This window comes from Nycticebus coucang, chromosome 1, assembly GCF_027406575.1.
Source record: "Nycticebus coucang isolate mNycCou1 chromosome 1, mNycCou1.pri, whole genome shotgun sequence".
Lineage (NCBI taxonomy): Eukaryota > Metazoa > Chordata > Mammalia > Primates > Lorisidae > Nycticebus > Nycticebus coucang.
Genome location: NC_069780.1, coordinates 196,133,667 through 196,160,355, shown reverse-complemented (window position 1 = coordinate 196,160,355; position 26,689 = coordinate 196,133,667). Strand labels below are relative to the sequence as shown.

Genomic DNA, 26,689 nt, shown 5'->3' with positions numbered 1-26,689 from the left:
CAGATACATAGCACAGGTGGGCCCTAGCCCCACAGGCCACCATGAAGATGCACTCAGGGGCCTGACCACATCTCCTGCTGACTATGAGCTGGAGACAGGACCACTGGCACACAAACCAGGACTGGTTTCCTGTAGTTCCAGCACAGGCCTCTGACCACACTCTGCTGCAGGTGCCCCAAGGCCACATCATAGTCAAATATATCCCCAGGACAAAAATAGCAGTCAGATGACCATCACGGCTAGCCAGCCACTTTCTGCCCGGTGGTGCAGCTGCTACAGCTAAAAACAAACACAGAGGGCACAAGCCTTGGGAAGAGTGCCGTCCTGCCTGGGCCACAACACAATGAGGTCGCTCCGCTTCATTGCTGCAGGAGCCCTGGTGTCCAACCCACAGCTGGCCCTGCAGTGCCTGGATAGTGTGGCCCACAATCTCTACCCACTCCTGTTCAAAGCAAGCTATCTGCTGGAGCAGGTAGAGGTGATCCGTGCTGTGTTGGGGTGCTGGCCCCTGGTGGAGTTCCGGCTGGGTGCGCTGTTGGGGCCGAACACTGACCACCCTGAGGACCTGTGTGACCGGGCCTGCAGGGCCTGCCTGGAGGCCTGCCTTCAAGGCCTTGTGGACCATGTGCTGCAAGATAGGAGACACCAGCTGGTGGTGGCTGACCTCACAGGCATCCGCGATGTGCAAGTGCAGCAGTGCCCCTGCGGGAGGGCGCTTGGCAAGTGGGGCCGCACCCAGCTGCTGGCCAAGGCCTGCTGTGCCCTGCACGCAGAGCCCCTTGTGGCTGGGCACCCTGTTGAGGTTCTTGCTGACCTCTTCATCACAGAGGGCAACTTTGAGTTGGTGGTACAGGCCCTGAGGCCAGCAGGTCAGGCCCCTCTGCGGGTACACTGCCCCTCGCTCCGTGTGGACAGCCTGAGTCCCAGCCAACTCCTGTGGGTGGTACGCCTGGTTGGGCCCAGCACACTGCACAAGCTTGCTGTGGTGCACAATGTGCGTCTGCATGCTGGCCACGTATGGGAGCTGCTGCAGCTGGGCATGCCACAGCTGGTCTCGCTCACCTTGCCCACCAAGGCCTTCGACATGGCTCCTGCCTATGCCTCCACTCCTGATGGTGAAGATGCCCTCCTGGCCTCCATTGCCAGGGAGCTCAGCCAGATGAGCCAGCTCACTGAGCTGGGCATGGCCTTCTCCAGGTTGACTGGGAAAGTCCAGAAGCTGCTCAGGTGAGTCTCTGGGGACTGCGCTGAGGGCAGGATTCAGGGGCTGCCCACTTACAAGGCCATGCAGAAGAGAAGTTGTACCTCACAAGTGGGGTGAACCTGAATTAGAGCCACTGGGAGAAAAAAGGGTGAGGGATTATATGTGACCTGGGATATGAAAGAAGTCCAGGGATACCTGTTTAGGTAGCAAAAGAATATGCCAATCAATAAGTAAACAAGGCAGAAGAAGTCACAGTTTGTTAAATAACAAGTTACCCTATCCGCAGAGGCTCAAAACAACAAAACGAGTCATAAACCTGAGTGCTTGATGCTTTTGGCCCAGGCTGCTGGAAGATAGGCCCAAGCCTGCTAGGGCAGGGGAGCCATAGGGCCACAGCCATGGAGGGGTTACTGAGCTCAGAACCCAGTCATCACCAGCCTTGCTCAGCGGGGACAGGCCTGCCAGGGTAGTGTGAGTTTAGAGTGTGAAAATGTTGCTGGGGGCCCTCCCTGAGAGAGCCCCAGGTTAGAGATCCCCTCCCCACTGGCTGCTGTCTACTGGGGCTGAGATGCCTACTCCCCTCCCAGCCAAACCACACTGTGAGGAATGGGGCCCAGTCAGGGGCTCTTTAGGTCCCCAGATGGACCTAAGGGTGGACTAGATGCATGATCCTTCCTAGCTCTGAAACTGTGTGGCCTGGCCTTGTCTATCTCAGAGCAACAGGGTATCATCTGGTGTCATCATACTTCTTGCTGACTCACATGGCCCCTGCAGCCAGCTTTCTGAGTGGACATGCTCAACAGGGCCATGTGCATTACTTCCCTGCACACAGGAAAAGGGGTGTTGATAGAGCAATTTATCACTGTTCCAAGGACAAATGTCAGGCCTGTGTTCCAGTAACACTGCTGACAGACATCAACGCCTGAATCTCATGTAACTTTCATGTTTCACTAACTGTTATTCTTCTTTTCAATTTTTCAATTATTTAAACATAGAAACACCTTCTTCAGTCATGGGCTATAGGTGGCAGGCTGGGTTTGGCCTTTGCTACAGTTTGTCAACTCCTGTGACAGACAAACAAATACCCAGCTACCTCCCAGGACCTCCTCTCATCGGTGCTCTTTCTTGCCCTGCCCTACAGCCCCCTGAGGACCCCACTTCGAGCGCTGGACCTGGCCAACTGTGCCCTGAACCATGCAGATATGGCCTTCTTGGCAGACTGTGTCCATGCCACCCACCTGGAGGTGCTGGACCTTAGTGGACACAACCTGGCCAACCTGTACCCTGCCACTTTCTTCAGGCTACTCATCCAGGCTGCCCAGACGCTGAGGGTCTTGACCCTGGAGGAGTGTGGGTTCACAGACAGCCACACCAGCATACTGATCCTGGGCCTTAGCCCCTGCCACCAGCTCCAGGAGCTCAAGTTCCTTGGGAACCCACTATCAGCCCAGGCCCTCAGGCGCCTCTTCACTGCTCTCTGTGAGCTCCCCAAGCTGCGGTATGTCGAGTTCCCTGTGCCCAAGGACTGTTACCCCGAGGGGGCTCCCTATCCCCAGGATGAGCTGGCCATGTCCAAGTTCGACCAGCAGAAATATGACGCAATTGCCCAGGAGCTGCATGCTGTGCTGCTGCAGGCAGACCGGGAGGATATCCAGGTCTCCACACCTCTCTTTGGAAGTTTTGACCCAGACATTCAAGAAACAAGCAATGAACTGAGCGTATTATTGCTCCAAGCTTTCAAAACTGCTCTAGAACACTTTTCCAGAGCACTCACACAAGTGGAGTAGGGCCTCAAATCATGCTGAAAGGTTTTGCATTTCAACCTGCAGGTGCCTAGGCCATCAGTTCTCATTCAAAGTGGCCCCAGCGTTCACCCCATAACTGCTATCAAAGTATTTTTTTTTGAGACAAGAGTCTCACTCTGTTGCCCACGCTGGAGTGCAGTTGTATCATCAGAGCTGACTGCAACTCAGACTCCTGGGTTAAAACAGTCCTCCTGCCTTAGCCTCCTGAGTAGCTACTACAGGCACCCACCATAACACACAGCTAATTTTTCTATTTTTAGTAGACACAGGGTCTCACTTGCTCAGGCTGGTCTAGAACTCCTAAGCTCAGGTGATTATTCTAATTAGCACCTGAGAAAGACACATCTGGACTTGGTTCCCACCAAGATTGACTATGTGCAGCGAAAGGGGTGAGTAAAAGAATGATTAAATGCTGATAAAACAAAGTATAATTTACTCAGATGCAGTGCTTGTTTCAGGGCAATTCGGAATTTTAGAAAAGATCTAAGAGTCTAGAAGTAAAATATATTCTCAAGACACAGGTGAGTGCTTGATGTGGTTCAACCCTCATAATATGCTGAACTGTAACTGTTCCCCAAGAGTGTGAATTACAGTGTATGTTCACATTTGCACCATGTGGTGCCACACAATGGCAAGCTGACCCACGTATCTCCATCCCAGGTGCTTCTGTGTCCCCTCTCCCAGTGTATCTCCATTTCACGTACTCCCATGTCCCTTCCTCAGATATCCACTTCCCCAGGAGTTTCCCTGGATATTCTCTACACACAAGAGGAAATTTGTGTCCCCAGCCGGAGAGGTGTCTCCGAGTCTCTAGGAACCTTCACCCTTTCAGGGGTGAGCAACCTGTTGAGTAGGCAGAGGACTCATCCTCTGCTTTCCCTACTCACCCATATTGTTCTCTGCTCACTGGGTAGCATCTCTCCTGATCATGTTGTCTCAGCAATTTGGAGGCAGCCCAAGTGTGACTCACACCTTGTCTGCCCATCCCTGGGCACGTGCTGCCCCTGTTTGGCCCCAATCCTGAATGTGCCCTTTCAGCATTTTATGGACTCTTGCCTATAGTCACGTGGCATCAATGGTCACATGTCAGACATATAACCAGGGCCCAAGGAGCATCCCACCTTGGTTTTAGCAGTTCTTTACTGTGGAAAGGGCCTCCCACGCAAAGGCAAGCTGGTGAAAATTCTGCATGTGCTGATCTGAGCCAGCAAATACACATGGTAGCTGTAGGTGGGATGCTCCTATAGAAGCTCCAGAGGTCCACTGCTGCCTGCCCAGCACCTTCCACTGGGAACCATCTTACACCCCTCAGGTCTAACATGCAGCTGCAGCGCTGAGCACAGTGCTGCTTCCTGCTGGCTAATCATATGCCCCAGGTGTCAGCTGCTGCTCTCATGCTCGCTGCTCCATTCTCTCCCCACCCCCAACCCCGCTTCCTCCTCCTCTTTAGAGTCAAGCAAAGGCCTGACAGCTGTCACCAACTACATCCTGGAATCCCACTATCCACAGCTCCTGCACAGCCTTCTGGGCACTTATTACAGTCAAGGCATCCACTTGTCTCTGGACCCCTCAGCCTGCCCTGGCCTGCAAGGACCAGCCACCTCAGAGGTACAGCAGTGCCAAAAACCTCCAGAATAGGATTTCAGCACTCTCCCCACCCACTGGCCCCTGACCAACTGCAAGGAGCCCTCCCCACAGGCCTGGGCTCAGCCCTGAAGTCCCTGCTGGAATACTCAACATGTAGCACCCTGACAGTCACTCTCTGCCCAGTCAACCTTTTTTTTTTTTTTTTTATTAAATCATAACTGTATACATTGATATGCTCATGGGGCATCATACACTCGCTTCATAGACCATTTGGCACATTTTCATCACAATGGTTAACATAGCCTTCCTGGCATTATCTCAGTTACTGTGCCAAAACATTTACATTCTACATTTACCAAGTTTCGCAAATACCCCTGTAAGATACACCACAGGTATGATCCCACCGATCCCCCTCCCTTTCTCACTTCCCCCTATTGTTAGGTTGTAACTGGGTTATAGCTTTCATGTTAGAGCCCCAAATTCAACCTTTCTTCTGTTAATGCTGCCTCCCTCAAGACCCCCAGGTCTTGGACCCAGGCCAGGCCCAGCACTCCCCTCTTTCTGGGCTGGGCCTTGCCTGAGGTCTCCACAGGACTTCCAGGCACAGCACAGGCAGGGTGCACAAAGGACTCCCATGAACCTGGGGCTCACCCACCAAACATCATCCTGAAGGATCCCACTCTTGGGGTAGACCTGGACTGGAAACTGCCGAACTGCATTCAGGCCACTGCTTGGTCCCATCACCCCAACAGGGAGGGTCTGTAGATGAAAGCTTCCTTCAGAGCTACCACAGAAGCCTTGATAGGAGTTGGCTTACTAGAACCTCTTTGCTTTCTTTCAACATTTCCTGTGAAGCTAAAGCCACACACACTGTCCTCAACTTGCACTGTCCCCACTCCCTTCCAGGCCACTACCTAATCCAACAATTCCCAAACTTGGCTGCTCAATGGAAAAGAACGAGCAAGATGCAGGCATTGGGTGTAGCCGGAGAAAGGGTTTGTGGGGAGAGACTGAGAAGGTATGCAGGGGTATGAAAAAGGCAATTATTCTGAGTTTCCTGACAGGTGAGGAGCACTTTTGGCACCAAACCACAAAATTCAGCTCATTACATGGCTCAAAGCAGACAAAATGAGCCCACCTGCTTGTGAAGCAAGCTGCTCCAGTCATGGCTCTTCTCCAACACAGCACAGGGCTGCCCTCCTGCTGTTGGGACATTACACCTACAGCAGGAAGCCACTGCTCTGGCTGCAACACACACTGTAGCTAGTCTCTGCAAGTTCACATGTTTATTATACAGCTCTACTTTCACTAAGAAGTGAAAGTACCTAGAGAGCCCTTTTCTCTCCTCTTCTTAAAGAGATGATCTCAGTACATCATTAAAAATCACCAATCACTTTTTAAAAAATCCAACACAGATATCATGAGTTACACATTTTAATTGCACATAGCTTGTTTGAAAGAACACACAGTTTCTCTGGTGAAGTCATTTTCCGTGTCAAAACATCCCATCACTGGTTCAAGATTTGCAGACGTGTATCGTCCAGTTTGCACACATATATACACATATGAAATGCATATAATAATAATGTATCTTTATGAGCTTTCACAAAGGAGAAAAAAGCACACCTACAAAGGAGCTAATTACGGTACAGAAATGCTGCCTGCTTCTCATCTTGTGTGCCAACTGCTGTATCTAGGCCAACTGCTATGTCTTCTTTAACCCAAAGTACAGCAGTCTCAAGTAAGCAACATTAGAATGAAAAATATAAACACCCATCCCCCAAAGCCCATCCTTTTTAAGTCACTGCAACCTCGTACACAATAATTTGATGTCTCCAAACCAATCAGAAAGAAAAGATGCAATTCGTCGTTTCTTTTCCTCACTGCAGCCCCTCTCAATAGCTGTTGGGGATGACTTTCCCCCTAATCTGGTTTTATCCCCACCTAGGGTCTCTCAGACCCCTTATATGGAGGGTTCTTCCTGCCTTTCTGGCTTCAATTTTATAGTTACTGTGACCTCCAAGAAAACAGCCAGGACAAATGATGCTTCAGTTACTATAAATTCTACATACATTATCACACAGCACTTGGGTTCCTATTTGTTTTTGCAAATTTAAAACACTTTTAAATTTGGTTGAGTGATGTTCCACTATAATCTCACTTTTTCCAGTTAACTTTTAGTATATGTGCAAAGTCCTCAAATGGCCACACATTTTGTAGATATTTCAAACCTAACAAAATCAATTTTAAGGATAGCATTATATTAATATTCAAACTTGCCAATGGAAGGCAGCTAAGCCATGCGAATACAAACATGTCCTAATGCTACTTGGATGAAAAGTTTATATCCCTGATTTTGCAGTACTGAGCCAGTATCTAAATCGATGTGAACAATATGTTCAATGTTGAAGGAAGCCAATCGATGATAACAATGTTATCTCAATGTTGAAGGAAGCCAGGCTGAGAACATGTTGAACATCAGAAAACATGATAAAGATTTAAAATTCACCCTGAATAATCATCTTGAAATTCATCTGCAGAATAACTGATCACATTTTTTTCATTTAAAGACAAATGAGTGGTTTATCCAGGGACACACAGCAAATCAATAGAGTAAAAAGAACCAGAATCTACACCACTCTTTTAGGCAAGGGTGTAAAGCATGAGGAAATACAAATACCTAGAGAAAGCTTTTTAGACCAGAATTACCTAAAAATGTTTTCTTAAAGTGATGGCAACATAGCATAAAGATATTACAAGTAGCCACTGAAGAAAGCATCAACTGTCCTGAGTAGGGCAAGGGACTAAGAGCAAGAGAGCTCAGAGATTAAGGGCCTATGTCCACTTTAGCAACTTCCCATAGCTCTCCAAGCCTGCTTCCTCATCCCTAAGATGGTCCTGAGGATTTAAAATAAAATGTAAATATAAATTACATATGGCTGTGTGTAGTATGTACTCAATGCAGTAACTCTAGAGGAGGAAACACATCACAGCTTTCTACACTTAAGATTTCTAGAAGATTAAATGCATAATAAATTTATTTCTGTACAGCAAGATAGAGGCAGGGTAGAAGAGTATGGCATTTGAAAGCAAGCGGACACCTTGCTCCACCCCTGCTTGGCCACTAACTTGCATATTTACCAGAGTGCCTGAGGGCCTGCTCCAACCTTGCTATCCATGTTACTGCAGGCAGGTTAATTCATCTGTAAAATGAGATGTGTGAAGAGTTCACACAGCAGGACTGAAGCTTATTAACACTGGTCCTTGGCTGGGTGCCCATAGGTCAGTGGTTAGGGTGCCAGCCACATGCACCAGGGCTGGTGGGTTTGAAACCTGGCCCAAGGCCTGCTAAACACACACACACACACACACAGCCAGGCATTGTGGCAGGGGCCTGTAGTCCCAGCTACTAGGGAGGTTGAACAAAAGAATCTTTGTGGTTGCTGTGAGCTATGACATAACAGTACTCTACAGAGGGCAAAAAAGTGAGTCCATCTCAATTAAAAAAAAACAAAAAAACAACACTGGTCCTTTACTGGCATCTGGGAGCTTGAATCTTGGTGGAGCTCTCAGCTCTGTTAACTTGTAAGAGTGGCTCACTGTGCCTGAACTGTGCCAACACTATTGATTATACCAAACCCCTATTTCCTTCTGGGAGTCTGAAATTTTGGTACATACCATGCAGATGGCACTACTCGACCAGCCCCCAATAAAAGCCCTTAGTGCTGAGTCTCTAGTGAGTGTCCCTGTTGGGCATTCCATAGTGTTGTCACAGCCTGTTCTAAGAGTTAAGCATGTCCCTTGTGACTCCACTGGGCAGAACTTTGGAATGCTTGCACCTGGTTTCCTCTGAATTCATCCCTTGCACCTTCTCCCTTTGGTGATTTTGCTGTGTCCTTTCATATAATAAATCTTAGCTGTGAGTATAACTCTAGGCCTGTGAGATCCCCCAGTGGGTCAGGGAACTGGAGGGTGGTCTTTCAGATCACCTCACGCAAATAATAAGACTTACTTCATAGGACTAGAATAAGGATTCTAAGAGTGTGTATAGTACACGTATAAAGGTGTGATTCTTATTAGTTATGTGTAAAAAGGAGTCTATAGTTAAGTGCCTGTCTACCTTTTAGGTTGTGGTGAAAATTGAGATAATGTATGTAAAAACATTCTGTCAAGAGCAAAGAGTTACACAGAATATGGCATAATTACTTATAAATCGTAAGTACTTCTGATTATGTATCATTACTAATAAATAATTATCTGCTTACTGAATGTAGACATGGACAAATTCCAAATACACACTAGGGTATCAACTGGATACAAGAAACATGTGGCGTTTTCCCTCCGCCCACCCTGGTGGAATGAGAAATTTTTAAAATATGAATCCTTGATAATATAGTATTACTATTTTCTATTATCACCTGTTAGGCAGTTCTACACATTACCTAACAACTTCTATATGTAATCTGAGAGAGAAAAATAGGAGAAAACCGAATTTATGGAGTGATAAAAACAGATAGCAAATTACTTATGGTAAAGATCAATACTGTATATGACCTTTTTTTTGAGTCTCACTATGCCACCCTTAGTAGAATCCATGGCATCACAGCTCACAGCAACTTCCAACTCTTGGGCTTATGTGATTCTCTTGCCTCAGCCTCCCAAGGTCCAGCACAACGCCTAGATTGTTGTTGTTGTTGTAGTTGTCATTGTTTGGCAGGCCCAGGCTGGGTTTGAACCCGCCAGCTCCAGTGTATGTGGCTGGTACCCTAGCCGCTGAGCTACAAGCACTGAGACGACCTTCTTTTTTTGAGACAAGAGTCTTACTGTCACCCTGGCTACTGTGCAGTGGCATCATCATAGTTCAAGCCATCCTCTTGCCTCAGCCTCTGGAGTAGCTGGAACTATATATAGGTGCCTGTCACAATGCCCAACTAGTTTTTCTATTTTTAGTAGACACAGGGTCTCACTCTTGCTCAGTCTCAGTCTCACACTCCTGACCTTAAGCAACTCTCCCACCCAGGCCTCCCTGAGTGCTGGGATTACAGGTGTGAGCCACTGCACTCAGCCTTGCACTTGACTTTTTAAAAAACCCATTTTTACCCTAGATCTAAAATATGAGATTATACTGCACTGGTTAATAAAACACTGGCAGCTTAATAAATGCTTCGGAGAAACTGTAACAGCTACAGAGGCTTGAGGAACAAACCTTCTGTCTTCAAGGCTCTGTTGTGCTTCTGCTCACAGGGGGTGGAGGAGTGGTCACCACTGATGGCAACGCGAGGTCACAATGACAGCAGCACTAAACAAATGTTGGATACCCAGCATGCACAGTAACAGCTGGGCTTCAGTCATTAAAATTTTTATCTCATTCTCGTCTTACTTTTCTAGTATGGCTTTCTCTACTACCTTAAACTTTTTCATTTCAACAATTAGTTCCCAATATTTGAGATACAGCCACATGAGTTTCCCATTTTGGCGTTTGTTGGTATTCCAGACATCACCACAATATTTATCATGCTTAAATATGTCAGTTAAACCAGCTACCATCTCTAGGTCAGTAGCAACTGGGTCAATGGCTGCTCGTACCAGTAAGTTCTTCTCTAATTCTAATCTCTTCTTGCGAGGAAGCAGCAGACTGCAGTAGATATTCTGTCTTTCTGTGAGAGCGTCTTCAAACTCTTTCAGCAACAGCCTGGCTCTTCTTTGCCAGTCATCTTCCTTCTCTAGGTAGCTCAGATATTCAGCTCTCAAAGGCTGCAACTGTTTTTTCTCCTGTATCACTTGGGCCCGCTCTTGTTCCAGAAGCCTCTTTTCTTCTACTAACTTGCGCCCCTGAGAGATAAGGGCTTCTCGATAACTGGCTGCTCTATTTTTCTCCTTTTCAAGTTCCAAAGACAAGTGAGCAACAGCACGCCGATTTTCTGAGATCACAGCATGGTACTTGGCTTCAAGATCCTGTTGGAAAGCAGTAGTTCGCTGACGGTATGCTTCTCTCTCTCTTTGTACTTCTTTCTGGGACTCCCTAGACCAAATCCAACCTAACATGAATAAATTGTGGGAGAAAAGTGAACAAAATGAAAAGTTAGAGCTTAAGTTCTATAATCTTCACTTAAAGAAAACAGAAAGCAAGCTAGGTGCAGTGGCTTGTGCCTATAATCACAGCAGAGCAGTTTGGGAAGCCAAGGCAGGGATATTGCTTGCGGATAGGACTTCAAGACCAGCCTGGCAACATAGTGACACTCTGACTCTACAAAAAATAAGAAAAATTAGCCAGGCACCTGTAGTGCCAGTTACTTGGTAGGCTGAGGAGCCCAGGAGTTTGAAGTTACAGTGAGCTATGATCATATAACTACACTTTAGTCTGGGCAGCAGAATGAGACTCTGACTCTAAAAAAGAAAAGAAGAAAATATAAAGCAGCTAAGGATAGCATTTCAATAAAGCTTAAGACTTCTGAAGTCCCAAGAAGACAACATTTTGTATAAAAATAAATAACAGGCAAAGTGTTTACTTTAAATCAGATATGGGCTAGGAACCCAAAAGACAATCCTACAAAGGCTATAGATATAGATATAGACTCTACCCTCTTCCATTCTTCAAGTATTCTATCACTAAGAAAATCTACCACTGCTTTTTCTCCCTCTGAAACTTACCACCATTTGCCTACTCTGGCCTAAGTGCCCTCATGTACCACTGGCAAAATTTAACACACTGATTACTACTAGAAAAAAATCTTGTCCTTGGGGCCTTGGTGTTTTATTAGGTTAAGATAGGTCAAGAGATGTGTGAGTTATATATGCTTCACAAGGTTCTGTATTCAAAACTGGCATAAGTTAAATACAACTCATGGCAGTTAATGTGAAACAAAATTTGGGGAGGGCTCCATGTGATCCAGCAATCCCATTACTAGGTATCTACCCAGAAGAAAAAAAAAAATCATTTTATCTTAAGGACATTTGTACTAGATTGTTTATCACAGCTCAGTTTACAATTGCCAAGATGTGGAATCAAGCCAAGTGCCCATCAACCCGTGAATGGATTAACAAGCTATGGTATATGTGTATTATTCAGCCATAAAAAGATGGAGGCTTTACATCTTTTGCATTAACCTGGATGGAACTGAAGAACATTCTCCTTAGTAAGATATCACAAGAATGAAAAAGCAAGTATCTAATGTACTCAATACTAATTTGAAGCCAGTAGATGAAAAAATACACCCCCACACAAAAGAAAAACTCAATTAAATTCAATTTGGAGAAAGGAGAGGAGAGGAGAAAGGGGAAGAGAGGAGAAAGGGGAGGAAAGAGAGGGACTGGTGTAGTCTCACCTAATGGGCACATCTCCTAGGTGAGGGCCACAACTACAACAGGGACTTTACCTAACAAACACAAACAATGTAACCTAATCATTTGTAACCTCATGCTGATCTGAAAAAGAAATTGGGGTAGGCTTCAAATATTTTTGTCCAGATTCTTACAGAAGTTGTGTTTGGCTCTGCCTGGTCATTACTAGTAAACAGTTTAAGTCTTAGATATTAGCTTATGTACTGATAGGGGTACATACAAATAAGATGGATTAAGAAATTTAACCTCAAGACATAGAGTGGCCCCCTTTCCAAAACTGGAGACCATGGTTATCTCACAAACACAGGATGGAGAGAACAGAGAGGCTAAGGCAGGCACTACCATGCTCTGGGCCTGCACTGAGGAGCAGCTGGGCCCTAGCCTCTACTGCACAGAGAAACTCACAAGGCCAGCAGGCACTCTGGCTGTGCCCTGGCTCTAAATGGGGTCACCAAATCTTCCCTGATCCCATTAATGGTAAGAGTCTGGTGTGTTTCAACAATAAACAGAAGACAGTGTGGTGATAATTTCTTTTATGTTCTAAACTGAGACTATTTCCCAATAATTTAATAAATGCTGAGCAACTATACGCTGAATTCCAGTTTTTAAATGACGATGTCTTCAGTTCACACATCCTGGAAGCAGCATGATTTGAGTCCCCTGGAAAACAGAAGAACTGTGCAGCAAATTTGCAAAGCCCAAGGCCCAAAGCTACTGAGAGCAGCAGTTGGTTCTCCCATGTTCTATAAGCCATCCACCTACTTTGTTTACCTTCTTGTCTCTACCTGCTTCTGGGACCCTTGGGGTTCCCATCAACCTCAATAATTTTCTTTCTTCTCTTGTTGCTCCCAAGGTGGTATCTTTCCCATTCATTTCTTTTCTCAGATCTGAGACCTCATTAATCACTAGTACTACATCATTCCCATATGCCTAAAAGTCATTTTTACTTGGATGTGCTGTTGTCACCTCAATTCCACAAGCATAAAACCAAGCTCATCTTTCCCCATCTAAAAATAGCTTCTACCCCTTATTTCAGTGGACAATTCACAGGATGCAGAGAAACTGCATCAGTCATGCATTACTAGTGAGAATGTAAAATGGTATAGCCACTTGGGAAAACACTTTGACATTGTCTTTAAAAACTAAACATGCAACTATGATTAAAACCTAGCAATTGAATGTCTGGCCATTTATCCCAGAGAAATGAAAATGTACATTTACACGAAAACCTTTATCAGAATGCTTGTATGTATATGTAGTTAACAGCTTTATTCATAATAGCCCAAAACCAGAAAAGACCCACATGGCTTTCAATGGATGAATGTTGTATCTGCATAATGGAACACTAATTAGCAATAAAAATGATCTACAAACTACTGTTATAGCAACCATCTGCACGAATCTGAGGGGATTATGCTGAGTGAAAAAGCCAACTTCAAAAGGTTTGTTTTGAAAAGACAAATTATGGAGATGGAGAACAGAGCAGAGGTTGCCAGGGTTAAGGAGGGTTTAGCTATAAAAGGGTGGGATGAGAGGTCCTCTGGTAAGGCACACATTCTGTATCTTGACTGTACCAAGCCAGTATCTTGGTTATGATATTGTGCTGTTGTCCTGCATGATGTTACTGTTGGGGGAAACTGGGTGAGGGTATTAATGGGCTCTCTGTACTATTTATTACAATCGCATGTGATTTATAATGACCCCAAAATAAAAAGTTTAATTAAAAGAAACTGAGTTGAACTAAATTAACTCCACCAGTTCTTTTAGCTCTAAGACTATGTGTTTTCAAGGACAGGGAGAAAAGAGGTATTAAGGGGATTCTAGAGAGCCTGGAGATATGGACAGAGGAGAACTGAGAAAAGTGGGAAAAACACATATGATAGAAAAGGTATAAAGAGAGGAAAGACTACCAAAAGGTTGAAATACTCTATGTTGTGTCAAATTATAAAATCTAGCAATTGAAGAGATCAGGATAAAACTAGCCTCTCATTAATAAGTCAATCACTAGTGTTTATCAAATATTTATCTGTCTTTCCTTTCAGGCTATGCTGAGGGACGACTAATAGTCATATATTGCAACATAACTTCTCAAACATGTATTAACATTTTTAGAGGATCCTTGTAATAATGCAAAGTTAAAAGTTATCTCTGAGGCTGGGTGCGGTGGCTCACGCCTGTAATCCCGGCACTCTGGGAGGCTGAGGTGGGTGGATTGCTTGAGCTCAGGAGTTCAAGACCAGCCTGAGCAAGAGTGAGACCCCATGTCTACTAAAAAGTAGAAAACCTAGCCAGGTTGTGGTGGAATCTATAGTTCCAGCTCCTTGGGAGGCTGAAGCAAGCAACAGTATTGCTCAAGCCCAAGAGTTGGAAGTTGCTGTGAGCTATGATGCCATGGCACTCTACCCAGAATGACAGACAGAGACTCTATCTCAAAAAAACAAAAAAAAGTTATCTCTTATCACTTTACCTCAGCGAAAAAAAAAAAAGCCAAGAAGAAAAAAAAAAAATTTTCCTCAACCCTTCTAAGGCACAAAAAGCATCATTTCAAAAGTTCAGGAAGAGAAAGCAAGAATTTCAAAAGTAAAATTACGACAGGATATAAAAGCTAGAGATGAGTCTGAAAAACAAATAGAAAATGAATGTCACTTCAGGGCCTCTCCCAACTTAGAAGCCAATTAATTATTACTTTTACTTAGTAAGAGTAATTTTAAGTTTCCCAATCCTCTCACTAATGTGGAAGTTCATCACCCTAGCCACAGGCAACAGCAGCCTTTCCAAGTGTCTAAGAAGCGCCCTGCAAGATTACAGGCTAGTGAGCTTAATAAATGGCAACCCTAGGGCTGCATTTGGATCCACCCACTTTCACCAAGACGCTGTGCAGATCACTGGGTTATAAATACCTCCTACTCTGATGAACCTCCTATAGTAACCTACTGACCTGAGAAATCTCAGCCCGTAAAAAAAGCCATGATATAAAAAATATCACCATAGGGCAGTGCCTGTGGCTCAGTGGGTAGGGCGTTAGCCCCATATATGGAGGGTGTTCAAACCCGGCCCTGGCTAAACTGCGACAAAAAAATAGCCAGGCATTGTGGCAGGTGCCTGTAGTCCCGGCTACTCAGAAGGCTAAGGCAAGAGAATCACCTAAGCCCAGGAGCCGGAGGTTGCCGTGAGCTGTGACGCCACAGCACTCTACCGAGGGCAATAAAGTGAGGTTCTGTCTCTAAAAAAAAAAAAATCACCACAAATAGGATGGGAATAGTTCACACCCCATAATTCACCACGACGGGAGGCCAAGGCAGGAGAACTGCACGAGACCAGGAGTTCCAGATCAGCCTGAGCAACAATTAGACCTTGTGTCAAGTAATCCTCCCAAGCAGCTGGGACCACAGGTGTGTGCCACCAGTACACTCAGCTAATTTTTTTTTATTTTTTGTAGGAACAAGGTCTTGCTATGTTGCCCAGGCTGGTCTCCAACTCCTGACCTCAACTGATCCTCCCACCACCTTGGCCTCCCAAAGTGCTAGGATTACAGGTATGAGCCACCATACCTGGCCCAGAACTGGTTTTCTTTTTTTTTTTTTTTTTGCCAAGGCTGGGTTTGAACCCACCTCTGGCATATGGGGCTGGCACCCTACTCTTTTGAGCCACAGGTGCCGCCCACTTTTCTTTTTCTTTTTTGAGACCGAATCTCACTCTGTTGCCCTGAGTAGAGTACTGGTAGCATTATCAGACAGTAGTTCACAGCAACCTCAAACTCCTGGGCAACCATGCCTGACTAGTTTTCTTTTTTTTTTTTTTTTTTTTAAGTTCTATTTTTAATAGAGACAAACTCCTGAGCTCAAGCAATTCACCCTCCTTGGCCTCCCAGACTGTTAGGATTACAAGGGTGAGCCACCACAGCCAGCCAAGAACTGGTTTTCTTTATGCCTGTTTTTTCCCTATCAGTCCTTAAGAGGGTAACTGAAGCAAGCAAGGGACCTCCCCTTTAGAACAGCAAAGTTTTGAAAGGGAGCTAACAGTTATTAAAATCCACATCACACAATATGCTTCTGATTAGCCACCTCCCATAAACAGGTAAAATGAGACTATGAAAGGTTAAGAAATTTGCTCAAGATTCACTGTATGGGCTAAAATAGGCTGTACCCATCAGGTCTCAAAGCCATGGTCTTCATGCTCCCTAACTTTGCTGCCTCCCCTAACAGGGCTCCACACTTTCAGCCCAGAAAACACAAACGTTAAGCAAACCATGACTTACGAAAAGCTGCCAATCCCAGCATTGGAACCAAGAGGGCATAATTCCACCTGCTTCCATCACTGCCATCAGCCCTGGAATTAGGTCGGATATTCCAGTTTGGAGGATTGTTTAAGTTATTCATAGAGATGTACCTTGAAGTACAGAATAAACACATTAACCAAAGAAGGCATAAAATATATCTGTCACAATTACACAGTCTACATGGATCATATGAATCACTATTTTTGTTCAAAAGGGTTTTTGAGTTCTATCTACTGTATAGCACTGAGCCCTCTGGGATTCAAAGAAAGCAAAAACAAGACTTTAGATGAGAGTAACTCATAATCTGGTGGGAGAGAAACCTGCCTTAAATAGCTGAAAAATAGGTACAATGACGTTAAGTTCTTAGTGTTAACATGTTCAAATGTATGGTTGTTATGATAGTTAATTTTATATGTCAACTTGACTGCACCACTGGGTGCTCAAATATTTGGTTAACATTATTTCTGGGTGATCTATGAGGGTGTTTCTAGATGAGATTAGAATTTGTATACTTAAAACAATTCCTTATAATCTCCCTCCTCTTCTAGTTCTATTTCTTGGGAGAATCCTGTTAATATAGGTGTATATAAAGACATACAACTGTACATATATAAAATAATAGATTATTTTCATGCAGCTCACACTGGACACAATGTCTCATATGAGCTAGGCTTTGAAGAATGAGAAGCATTTTAATAGGCAGAGACAAAAAGGTCTTCTGAGCAGTACTAAGAGTGTGAAGAAGGAGGGATGTAAGGAAACTCCAGCTCAGGTTGGGTGTGGTGGCTCACACTTGTAATCCCAGCACTTTGTGAGACCAAAACAAGAGGATCACTTGAGACCAGCCTGGGCAACATAAGGACACCCTGTTTCTATAAATAATTTAAAGGTTAGGCCTGGTGGAGGGTGTCCGTAGTTCTAGCTTCTTGGGAGACTGAGGTAGGAGAATCACTGGAACCCAGGAGCTGGAGGCTGCAGCGAGCTGTGATGATGCCACTGCACTGTAGCTCGGGAAAGACAGCAGACCCTGTCACAAAAAAGTAAAATAAATTTTGCGGGGGGGGGGGGAGCCAGACATGGTGGCTCACGCTGGTAATCCTAGCACTTTGGGAAGCCCAGCCATGTGGACTGCTTGAGCTCAGGAGTTAAAGAGACCCAGTCTCTAAAAATAGCCAGGCGTTGTGGCGGGAGCCTGTAGTTCGAAGGTACGTGGAAGGCTGAGGCAAGAGGATCGCTTGAGTCCCGAGTTTGAGGTTGCTGTGAGCTATGACGCCACTGCACTCTACTCAGGGTGACAGAGACTCTGTCTCAAAATAATTTGAGTTGTATTTCTTCTTTCCTATGCATCTGTTGATTAACTGTTTTGTCATCAGTATGTATTTGTGGTGGCCACATACGGACAAGCTGGACGCTCTCGTGACTCTCCTTAAGGAAGACGCGCAGCTGGCGCCGGCACTGGGAGTCCCAGTCAGAGCCGGGCGGAGCCTCGGCTTACCCTTTCCCTTCCCTTCCCGCCTCCGCCCTAGAGGCTGTTCGCCAAGTCCTGAAGCAACCCATGTCTTCTTCCTACCTACTTACTTTCTTTTTTTGCGACAGGGTCTTGCTCTGTTGTCCGGGCTGCAGGGCAGTGGTTGGGGGTCGCTCCTGCCCGCGGAGCTCTGAAGAGGCCGCGGCCAACACCCTCCGACCGTTCTCCTTCGTCTGAAGCTTCCGACCCACTCAGTCCTGGCAATTTCAGGGAGCTACGCGGGATTTTTTTTACTGTTTTTGTTGGTTTTGCGTTGTTTTTTAAGAAATGTGGAAGACCGAACCCTCCCCTGAGCAAGGCCTGCCCGGCCCGGCCACCGAGCGCCCAGACCTACCTCGGGCCAGGAGCGCGGGAACCCTGCCTCTCCTCAGCGCTTCAGCCGCGGATTCTCTCTACGCAGGCGCAGAACCCCGCCGCAACCCCTACCCCTGCGTGATGCGCACGCGCGATATCTTTCTGCTTGCCCGGCGTGGTGCGCAGGCGCAACGCGGCGTGCGTGTGGGAGTGTGGGTGGGGCTGGTGGACAGCGAGGCGGCGACAGACATGTCGGGGGCCCGAGGCTTGTTGCGACTGCTACGCGGGCGGCGCCTGGCTCTGACCAGGGCGGTGAGTTGACGCCTCGAGGTTGGGAGGAGGCCGAGGCGGCGGAGGGAGCTGGATGGTCCCTAGCAGGTGTAGGCGCAGCGAACGCCGGCTGGTCGGCCCGCTGCGCCCGGGTGAAGGTCGCGACCTTTCTGCTTCCGAGTCCAGGCCTGGCGTCAGGAGGCCTCGCGGGCTCAGTCGCCCTGTCAGTCTTAGTGAGTGACTAGGGGAAGAGCTATGTCTACCCACGGTCACCGGGCGGGTGGCCGCCGAGGGCTGCGCGGGCTGGCCGGGGCGTGGCCAGGGCTCGCGTGGGGCGGCAGGGCCTTAAACGACCCCGGTGGAATGCGAGCTTTGCGAGAAAGCGCAAATCTACGTGTGTCCATACCGAGACCATGCAAGTTTTTATTTTGGGTTTTGTGTGTGATGGCCCTTGTGCACAAATTTTAAAAATCAGGTGGAGAATTCAGGACACTGGCCTGGCAGGGTGGCCAAGACCTTTGTTTCGCAGGGATGGGGTCCCAGAGGGGACGGACGGGCCTCCCTGTGCTGAACTCTCATCAGTGGAGGGTGGTGGTCGGGTTTATGCTTTGCTGACCTCTTGTTGTTTAGAGTGTAAGGTGACATCTCCCGGTGACCTTGGGTAGACATCTCCAAAGGTGAATCGACCTTTTAGGAGTTTATTTAATCATGCTAAATTTGAAAGGCTTAATTCTTGTCAATGAACTCGCGCACCCAGCCACTTAATGTAATTACAAAGTAAAACTTCCAGTAGGAACCGGGATATCCAACAATACACATTTGAATTATACGTGTAATTATGACTGCAGTTTTCTTCTTTCTGAAATACATATGTTAACAATTTTGAGTTAAATGTGAGGCATCCTATCAACACCAGAAAGCATTTTTAAATGCCTTAATATGCTGCTGTGATTGGTGCTGACTGAGCAGACAACCACCCCACCCCTAATCTTAGAGTCCTAAGTGCTGCTAGGAGGGAGTCCACTAGCAGGAATTAAGTCCTTGGTCAGTGGGGCTTTTTAAGGGGAATTGCTAGCCTGGTAACTTCTGACTGGAGAAGAGCCTAGCATGTTTGTTCTCAATGTGGATCATGTCCAGTGTTTATTTGTATAGACTAAGACCCCCAACAACCTACAAAATGACCTTCATCCCCTGCTCATGCTTTGTGAGTTTATCAGTGAAAATATTGTCCTTTTCCTCTGTATTAGAGTAGAATTTCAGCTCTGAGCAAGAATAGGGTTCTAGCACAGCAAGAGGTGAGGATGAGTAAACTGTCCTTTCCTAACTGCTTGATTAGAAGTAACCTCTTACAAAGGTGAATCAGCTGTTAGCTGCCAGCATCTTAACCTGCATCATTTCAGAGTCTTACAGCCCTGTGATTGGATACTTGTAAACAAGATGGTGAGATAAAGATAGCAAAAGAAAACTACAAGTTAAGGCTACCAAGAGCTGGTCTTTAGTTTTTTAAGTCTTTTATCTTGATGAAGCTCGTTTCTCCTACAGAAATTAATTCTGCACCCCACTGTATTGGCCTTTCAGGTCTGCTTTTTCCCTTGAAGAATTGGAGTTTACAAAGGAACAAGATAATCAAATTAGCAGAAAAAGGAAAGGACTTTGCCAAGTCCACAAAGAATTTTCTTTTATATGTCATTTTGGTCAGTTCTACAATGTTTTCAACTTATTCTGTATTTATAACGCCGTTCAAGGTACCGGCTTACTGGACTTATTTTGCCTTTTTTTCCTTTTTGGTTCAAGGCACTGACACGGTTTGCAAACTGGTCTAAAGCAGTTTAATCCAAAGGAAGAGTAAACCCAAGAACCTTAAATAGTTGTTGGTTAACTGCTCACTTCCAGGGAGAGATTTTTCAATCCCTTTAACATGAATATTCAAAATATTGTTCTAGGATAAATCAATTTAGTTGAGTAGATTGTTCTGAATATGTTTAATGGTGTATGTAGAATCACATTATTTAGGCTGTCATAGTGGAAACCTTTTGTTTGCTTCTTGGGATGATTATAACAACATTTAGTTCCACATGATGTTTTTCCTTGTCCATTTGGAAAATTGTGACTTGATTTTGGTATATAACCTGGATGTTAATCTTAGCTCAGAATCTCAGATTTTTCCCAAGGATCTTTAGAGAGCAGGGAAAGTCAAGGATGTAAAATAACGTTTGAACCCTTTGGTGACACTCTTCCAAACAGGGCTCATAACCTATGCTCAGTAACCATGCTAACTTTTAATCATCCCTTTTTAAAATGAAATAATTACACATAGTTGTAAAAAGTTGATGATTATAGATAGCCTTATACATAAAAAAGAATAGATCACCCTCCCTCATTCCCCAGTGGAAGCAGTGCCAAGCTGTTTCTGATATTGCCCCCTGGTATTTATCCCCTTTTCTCTAGCCGATATGCAGGTGCATTTTTGTTATTTTTAGACATTAACTTCTTGCCTGGTAGAGGAAGGTTTGGTTCCCACTAAACCACCCTACTTCCCCTTCCCCTGTTCTCCAAGTATAATTATGCACCCATTTTTAGGTCCTTTATTAGCTGCATTTGTAATTGCCTGTATAGATTGTACCTACAAATTAGTTTCTTATTCATGATTTATAGGTGTATTTTATTAGATGAGGATTCCCCATTTTGCCAGAATGAGGATGTTAATATCTCTTCTCACTTTTGTCTCACTTCTACCTTAATTCAGTCATTTGAACTTGAATATTGTTCAATAACAAGAATATTGTTAAACAAGGTCAAGGATTACTTTTAGTTAGGTGGATTTCCTCATGCTTCTTCATGTTGTCCCATTAGAAAATGTTTGATAGGTTCTCCTCAAAAAACCCCCTAAATTTAACAAGTGACACAAAATGAGTTTTATCTCAAGACAAAAATTGGTTGGTTCTATAGTGTTTTCAGCTCATTCTGTATTTATAACTCCAAATTCTAAAATCTCTCCCCAAAACAGGTAATTAGGTTTATACTTAAAGGTTTAGTGTCATTATTTTCCACTGGGGAGATGATGTGATAATTTGTTTAAGATTGCATTATACTAGTTGCCCAGGGGTCCTCAAACTGCAGCCCACAGGCCACATGAGGCAGTGTGATTGTATTTGTTCCCATTTTGTTTTTTTACTTCAAAATAAGATATGTGCAGTGTGCGTAGGAATTTGTTCATAGTTTGTTTTTTTTTTAAACTATAGTCCGGCCCTCCAACAGTCTGAGGAACAGTGAATTGACCCCCTGTTTAAAAAGTTTGAGGACGCTTGCTAGTTGCCAGTGTTTAAACTAGTGGGAGAAGGGCCCCTTCAATGCGAACATCCTAGAAAAAAGGAAATACTTAGATCATTATTTGTATTTTAATTTGTTATAATAAAATGCAGTATTCTTATTGGTGCTGTTACTTATGTTAATATGTTACTTTTTCAAGAGTGTATTAAAATTCTTTCAAAGATCTTAAAATGTGATTTTGCCATTTAAAAATTATACTAAGGCAGAGAATATTTGTTCTTTTTAGTTTTTCAAATTTACTTTCTGGAAAGTAAGGAAAAACCTAAATTGGCTTATGTAAAAAAAAAATGTAGACTTAAAATTGGAGAATTGAAGAAAATTGCTTTTATTAGTTGAGATCTACTTAAAAATCTAACAAACTACTTTGTAATTGGACTAAAACTCAAAACGTTCTCATTCAGACCCACAGTTAGAAGGAACCAAGGAGGCAGGAGCCCATCTCTGACTTTGCTTGAAGGAAATCAAATCACCTAGCTTTGGCCTGAGTACTTTCACCTTATAGGAAGCCACTGATTTTCAGACAATTCATTTTGCTGAATACTCTTATTAATCCCCACTTGTTAATATAGAATGTTTTTTTTTTTACTCCACAGAGTAAATATCTATCTCTTCCAAATTTAAGAACACTTGAAAATATGTCTTATAATCCCTCTTCTGACTGCTGAATGTATTACTTTCTTTTTAAAAAAATTTTTTTTGTAGAGACAGTCTTACTTTATCGCCCTTGGTAGAGTGCCGTGGTGTCACACAGCTCATAACAACCTCCAACTCCTGGGCTTAAGCAATTCTCTTGCCTCAGCCGCCTGAGTAGCTGAGACTACAGGTGCCTGCCATAATGCCTGGCTATTTTTTTGTTGCAGTTGGCCGGGGCCGGGTTTGAACCTACCACCCTCCATATATGGGGCCGGCGTCCTACCCACTGAGCCACAGGCAACACTGTATTATTTTCTTAATTGTCCTTTATGATATTTCAGGAACTCCTTACATTATCAGTGGTCTTGTAAAATGCAGCCAACAGGATAGAAAACATACTCCCTGAACAATCTTAGCATGTAGAGAATGTCTCTTCTCTGACACTGGGCCAAGATTTCACTAAAAGCAGTTTTCTGCCATGCATAGTGGCTCATGCCTATAATCCCCAGCATGTCTGGGAGGCCAGGGCGAGAAGGATCACTTGAGCCCAGGAATTTGAGACCAGACTGGGCAACACAGTGAGACCCCATCTCCGCAGAAATTTTTTTTTAATACTAGCTGGGTCCATAGGTGGTAGCTCATGCCTGTAATCCTAGCACTCTGGGAGGCTGAGTCTGGTGGATCATTTAAGCTCAGGTTTCAAGACCAGCTCAAGCAAGAGTGAGACCCCCATCTCTACTAAAAATAGAAAAATTAACCAAGCGTGGTGGCACTTGCCTGTAGTCCCAGCTACTCAGGAGGCTAAGGCAAACGGATCACTCCAGCCCAGGAATTTGAGATTGCTGTGAACTGTGATGCCCTGGCACTCTACCCAAGACTCTGTCTCAAAAAATAAATAAATAACAAACCTAGGTGGACATGGTAGTGCAGGCCTATAGTTGTAACTATGGGGAGACTGAGGCCGGAGGATTGCCTGAGGCCAGGAGTTCAAGGCTGCAGTGAGCTATGATTACACCATTGCACACCAGCCTGGACACAACAGAGCAAGTCCTTATCTCAAAAAAAGGCATTTTTCTTGGATAAATGTTTTTAAGATGGGACGTTTAAGCCAAGATGTACTGAGTTGTAGAGGTCAGCCAGGGGCAGTCAGGCAGAGGGAACATCTCTGGGCATGACCAGAGAGTGTGACAGAAATCCTTCTTCTGCACACGATGAAGGGTAACACCATTCATTTCTCTGAGCTTGACAGTTTTCATTGTTCTAGAATGTCTGTCTAATCCACTGTTCAATGCCTTTTTCACTGCCCACAGGCTTCAGGCATGTTTGGGTGCTCCTGTGAGAAAAGGGCAATGAAGCTTTATTTGCGAAACTGCCACATACAGTAAAACAATATATATGTCTTCCCCACTTTCCACTAAGTAGCATAAACTAAGACTTTACAGAGAAAATGTCTTTTCCATTTTATACCTGAGCAGTGAGGATCCTGTTTGGGCTTTTCTTGGAGCCCAAGTTAGAGTGGAGATGGACTCCTAGGGCTCGGTCCGTGCTGTTTGTGCCTGCTCTGCAGAGTGAGCAGAGCAGAGTGTCCCAGGGAGTGTTCTGGGTGAGTAGGAGCAGCTGGGCCCCTGAAAAGTTAACAGTTTACAGGGAGAAGTACAATTCTTCCCATGGAGCGTACTGCTACTTTAAAGACACTTAACCCTCAGTCTGTGTTTCAGCAGTGGCCAGCAGCACTCCAGACAGGAACCAGAGGTTTTCACTTCACTGTTGATGGGTACAAGAGGGCATCTGCTAAAGTGTCAGATTCTGTAAGTTTGTGGTTTTTTGTTCCATTATAATTTGGGGTTTCTTGGTTGTTGTTGTTTGCTTAGAGCAGTAATGATCTATACCAGTTTATTTTAGTATAGTTGAGTAATAAACCTATTTAAAGAGAAAAGATTCTCGTGAGCATCTAGTACAAGCTCAGATTATTTTTAGTATAATAGTACTTAATTGTGGTACAAATATAAACATAGATATTAAAATTTTTGCTTATAGCTTTTATGTATCTGTAAACTGGAGATAAATCAAGTAAAGCATCAAATTAATAAAATACAAATTAATAGCATTTGCTGTGGCAGATGGTAAAATCTGTACTCAAAATAGGACTGGATGTAGCTTCTTTTGTATTAGTGTACCTGTTCTGCTTTGTTGAAACAACTGAACTTTGTTCATAATTTCATTTCTGGTAAGTTTTAATACTACTTAGTACCTTCTCAGTCATAAAAAAGACATGGACCTGAAGCACAGTGTGGTTCTCAATTCTCAGGTTGTCAGCCAGATGAACTAGAACATGCTTCTCTAAGTGCAAACAACATTCTAAGATTTTCATGAGAAACTTAGAGATCACAGGGGAAATAACTGTCTCTACTACATTATAAACTTATAATTTGTTTAGCATATGTATGTGGGTATAAGCATAAAAAGATAAAGTAAATAAAAATGACAGTTGGAAAGAAAAATCATATTTAGAACTGGTATTTTGATTCATGTTGTTGCCTTCCTGTGGTTCTATGCTTCCCTGCTTGGTAAACAGAATTGACAGATGAGGGTCTTGATGGTCAAGCTTTTCCCAGAAATAGATTTTTTGACTGTATACCTCTAAATTTTCAGCTAATGTTGCATTTCTTGGTCCCATGGGATAGACTCACTGTCATTTATAAAATCTGACTGTTGGTCCCTTTTGTATATGAGGATGTGCCCACCATCTCTTCTCAGCACTGGTTAAGGACTGGTGCTTAGCTCTGGGATAGAAGCGGGTACTGTGTGCACAGTGGTCTCTTCTTCTTCCTCAGCTCTTTTACTGGAACTGCAGACTTCGTGTTGGCATAGTTGAATGTGTGACAGGTTCATTTTTCTTTTTCAGATTTCTTCTCAGTATCCAGTAGTTGATCATGAATTTGATGCAGTGGTAGTGGGTGCTGGAGGGGCAGGCTTGCGTGCTGCATTCGGCCTTTCTGAGGCAGGGTTCAATACAGCGTGTGTTACGAAGCTCTTTCCTACCAGGTCACACACCGTCGCAGCACAGGTAAGAGGCACTCTAGATCCTCTCACCTTGTGCAGTGTCCCAAACAGTCGCACTGCCTGAGCAGCCTCCTGCCTCCTTCCTATGCTGTGCTTACTCCGCGCTCTTATGCTCTGGGCTCTCTGCCGGGGTTGTCTTCCCTAGGTACTATGCAGCACTGGAGACTTGTCTCACTCTTGTTGGGGCTTCAGCCATACTTGGGTCTCCTCAGACTATCCTGTCCAGTGCCCCACCCCCCACCATGCCTTGTGAGAAAGATTATCTAAAGAGGACGAATCAAAAGTTAGATTGGAGAAGAAAAAGGTGAGAGTTTCATTTGTCCCTGTGCTGCCGTGTTCTGTACCTCTGAAGTGTAAAACAGAGTGGAGGCCACACACAGAAGAAGGAAGCCTGATGCAGGGGAGTGTGGTTCTTGGAATACAGAGAATATTACTTGGCAGGAAGCATGTCTCATCTTTAATAATACATACCCATAAATACCATTGGGGACGTTTTATAATAAAATGATCTGAATAGGTTTGAGGTTGAGGACCTTTTCTGTGCCAGGTATGTTAAGTAATCATGTTATGGATAACCTTTGACTCTTTCCTAAAAGGCTTTTGAGTTCACTCATCTCTACTGCATAGGTCAGGAGACAGACTAACCAGGAAGGAGTTGTGATTTGGAACCTGCAGGCCTCACTGTCTACTGATTTCAGGCCTCCCTGAGAGTCACCGCACTGAGTAGTTGGCTTTCTTTAAATCAGGTCCTGGGGAGGTGATGGGCCCCAGAAGACGCAGCTGGGGCTCCCGCTTATCACTTGTAAGGAGTACTTGGTGTTCCCAGGGAGGAATCAATGCTGCTCTGGGAAACATGGAAGAGGACAACTGGAGGTGGCATTTCTATGACACCGTGAAGGGTTCTGACTGGCTGGGGGACCAGGACGCCATTCACTACATGACGGAGCAAGCCCCTGCCGCTGTGGTCGAGGTGATGTGTGGGAAGCTCACGGGGCCTCCTGAGGTCTGTTTCTGATATTGAATATAAAAGGAGTCCTAGAAAAAGTTTAAGAGATTGAGGCACATATGACCATTTGAAAGAATGGTAATGAACTCAGCTAACAAGAGAAATCTTTTTCTATCATTAACTATCTCATACATTTAACAAGGAATCTTTTCTGAAATGTCAGTATTTTCATAGAACATACTACTTTTTTGGTTTTGTAGATTTGGGTTACAGTGACTCACAGCTGTCTTCCTAACACTCTGGGAGACTGAGGTGAAAGGATCCCTTGAACACAGGAGTTGGAGACCAACCTGAACAGGACCCCATCTCTACTGAAACTAGCTGGGTGTTGTGGTAGATGCCTGTAATC

The 26,689-nt window shown here is 44.6% G+C and overlaps 3 protein-coding genes across 7 annotated transcripts in view; 2 read left to right on the top strand and 1 right to left on the bottom strand.

Annotated features, from left to right (window-relative positions):
- Positions 1-311: 311 nt before the first annotated feature.
- On the top strand, positions 312-3,590 carry LRRC14B (leucine rich repeat containing 14B). The gene is made up of 2 exons (XM_053593954.1): positions 312-1,227; positions 2,346-3,590. The coding sequence occupies exons 1-2, from the start codon at positions 344-346 to the stop codon at positions 2,989-2,991; spliced, it is 1,530 nt and encodes a 509-aa protein (XP_053449929.1). The 5' UTR covers positions 312-343; the 3' UTR covers positions 2,992-3,590.
- A 2,424-nt stretch (positions 3,591-6,014) lies between these two features.
- On the bottom strand, positions 6,015-18,157 carry CCDC127 (coiled-coil domain containing 127). Of its 4 annotated transcripts, none has more exons than XM_053593874.1 (4): positions 18,079-18,116; positions 17,787-17,958; positions 16,196-16,326; positions 6,015-10,634 (listed from the first exon to the last, which is right to left on the bottom strand). In XM_053593874.1, exons 3-4 carry the CDS (start codon positions 16,314-16,316, stop codon positions 9,973-9,975), a joined length of 783 nt encoding a protein of 260 aa, XP_053449849.1. In that variant the 5' UTR covers positions 16,317-16,326; positions 17,787-17,958; positions 18,079-18,116; the 3' UTR covers positions 6,015-9,972. The 4 variants fall into 4 exon arrangements, with proteins under 4 accessions (XP_053449849.1, XP_053449825.1, XP_053449842.1 ...); XM_053593850.1 differs by having other exon boundaries at positions 17,791-17,958; positions 18,079-18,110; XM_053593867.1 differs by having other exon boundaries at positions 17,791-17,977; positions 18,079-18,099.
- A 53-nt stretch (positions 18,158-18,210) lies between these two features.
- Positions 18,211-26,689, top strand: part of SDHA (succinate dehydrogenase complex flavoprotein subunit A) — a 29,103-nt gene continuing 20,624 nt past the window's right edge. Inside the window, exons 1-4 of one of the 2 annotated variants that reach the window (XM_053593788.1) lie at positions 18,211-18,350; positions 23,990-24,079; positions 25,177-25,338; positions 26,161-26,304. In XM_053593788.1, coding sequence (XP_053449763.1) covers positions 18,288-18,350; positions 23,990-24,079; positions 25,177-25,338; positions 26,161-26,304 — 459 coding nt within the window. In that variant the 5' untranslated portion in view covers positions 18,211-18,287. The remainder of the gene's footprint in view (positions 18,351-23,989; positions 24,080-25,176; positions 25,339-26,160; positions 26,305-26,689) is intronic. The other variant, XM_053593796.1, reaches the window with a different exon arrangement.

Coding starts and splice junctions, on each gene's coding strand:
- CCDC127 (XM_053593859.1), bottom strand. CDS start 16,316: ATGAATAACTTAAACAATCCTCCAAACTGGAATATCCGACCTAATTCC. Junction 10,635..16,195: donor GCTGGGATTGGCAGCTTTTC/GTAAGTCATGGT, acceptor TATTCATGTTAG/GTTGGATTTGGTCTAGGGAG.
- LRRC14B (XM_053593954.1), top strand. CDS start 344: ATGAGGTCGCTCCGCTTCATTGCTGCAGGAGCCCTGGTGTCCAACCCA. Junction 1,228..2,345: donor AAAGTCCAGAAGCTGCTCAG/GTGAGTCTCTGG, acceptor CCTGCCCTACAG/CCCCCTGAGGACCCCACTTC.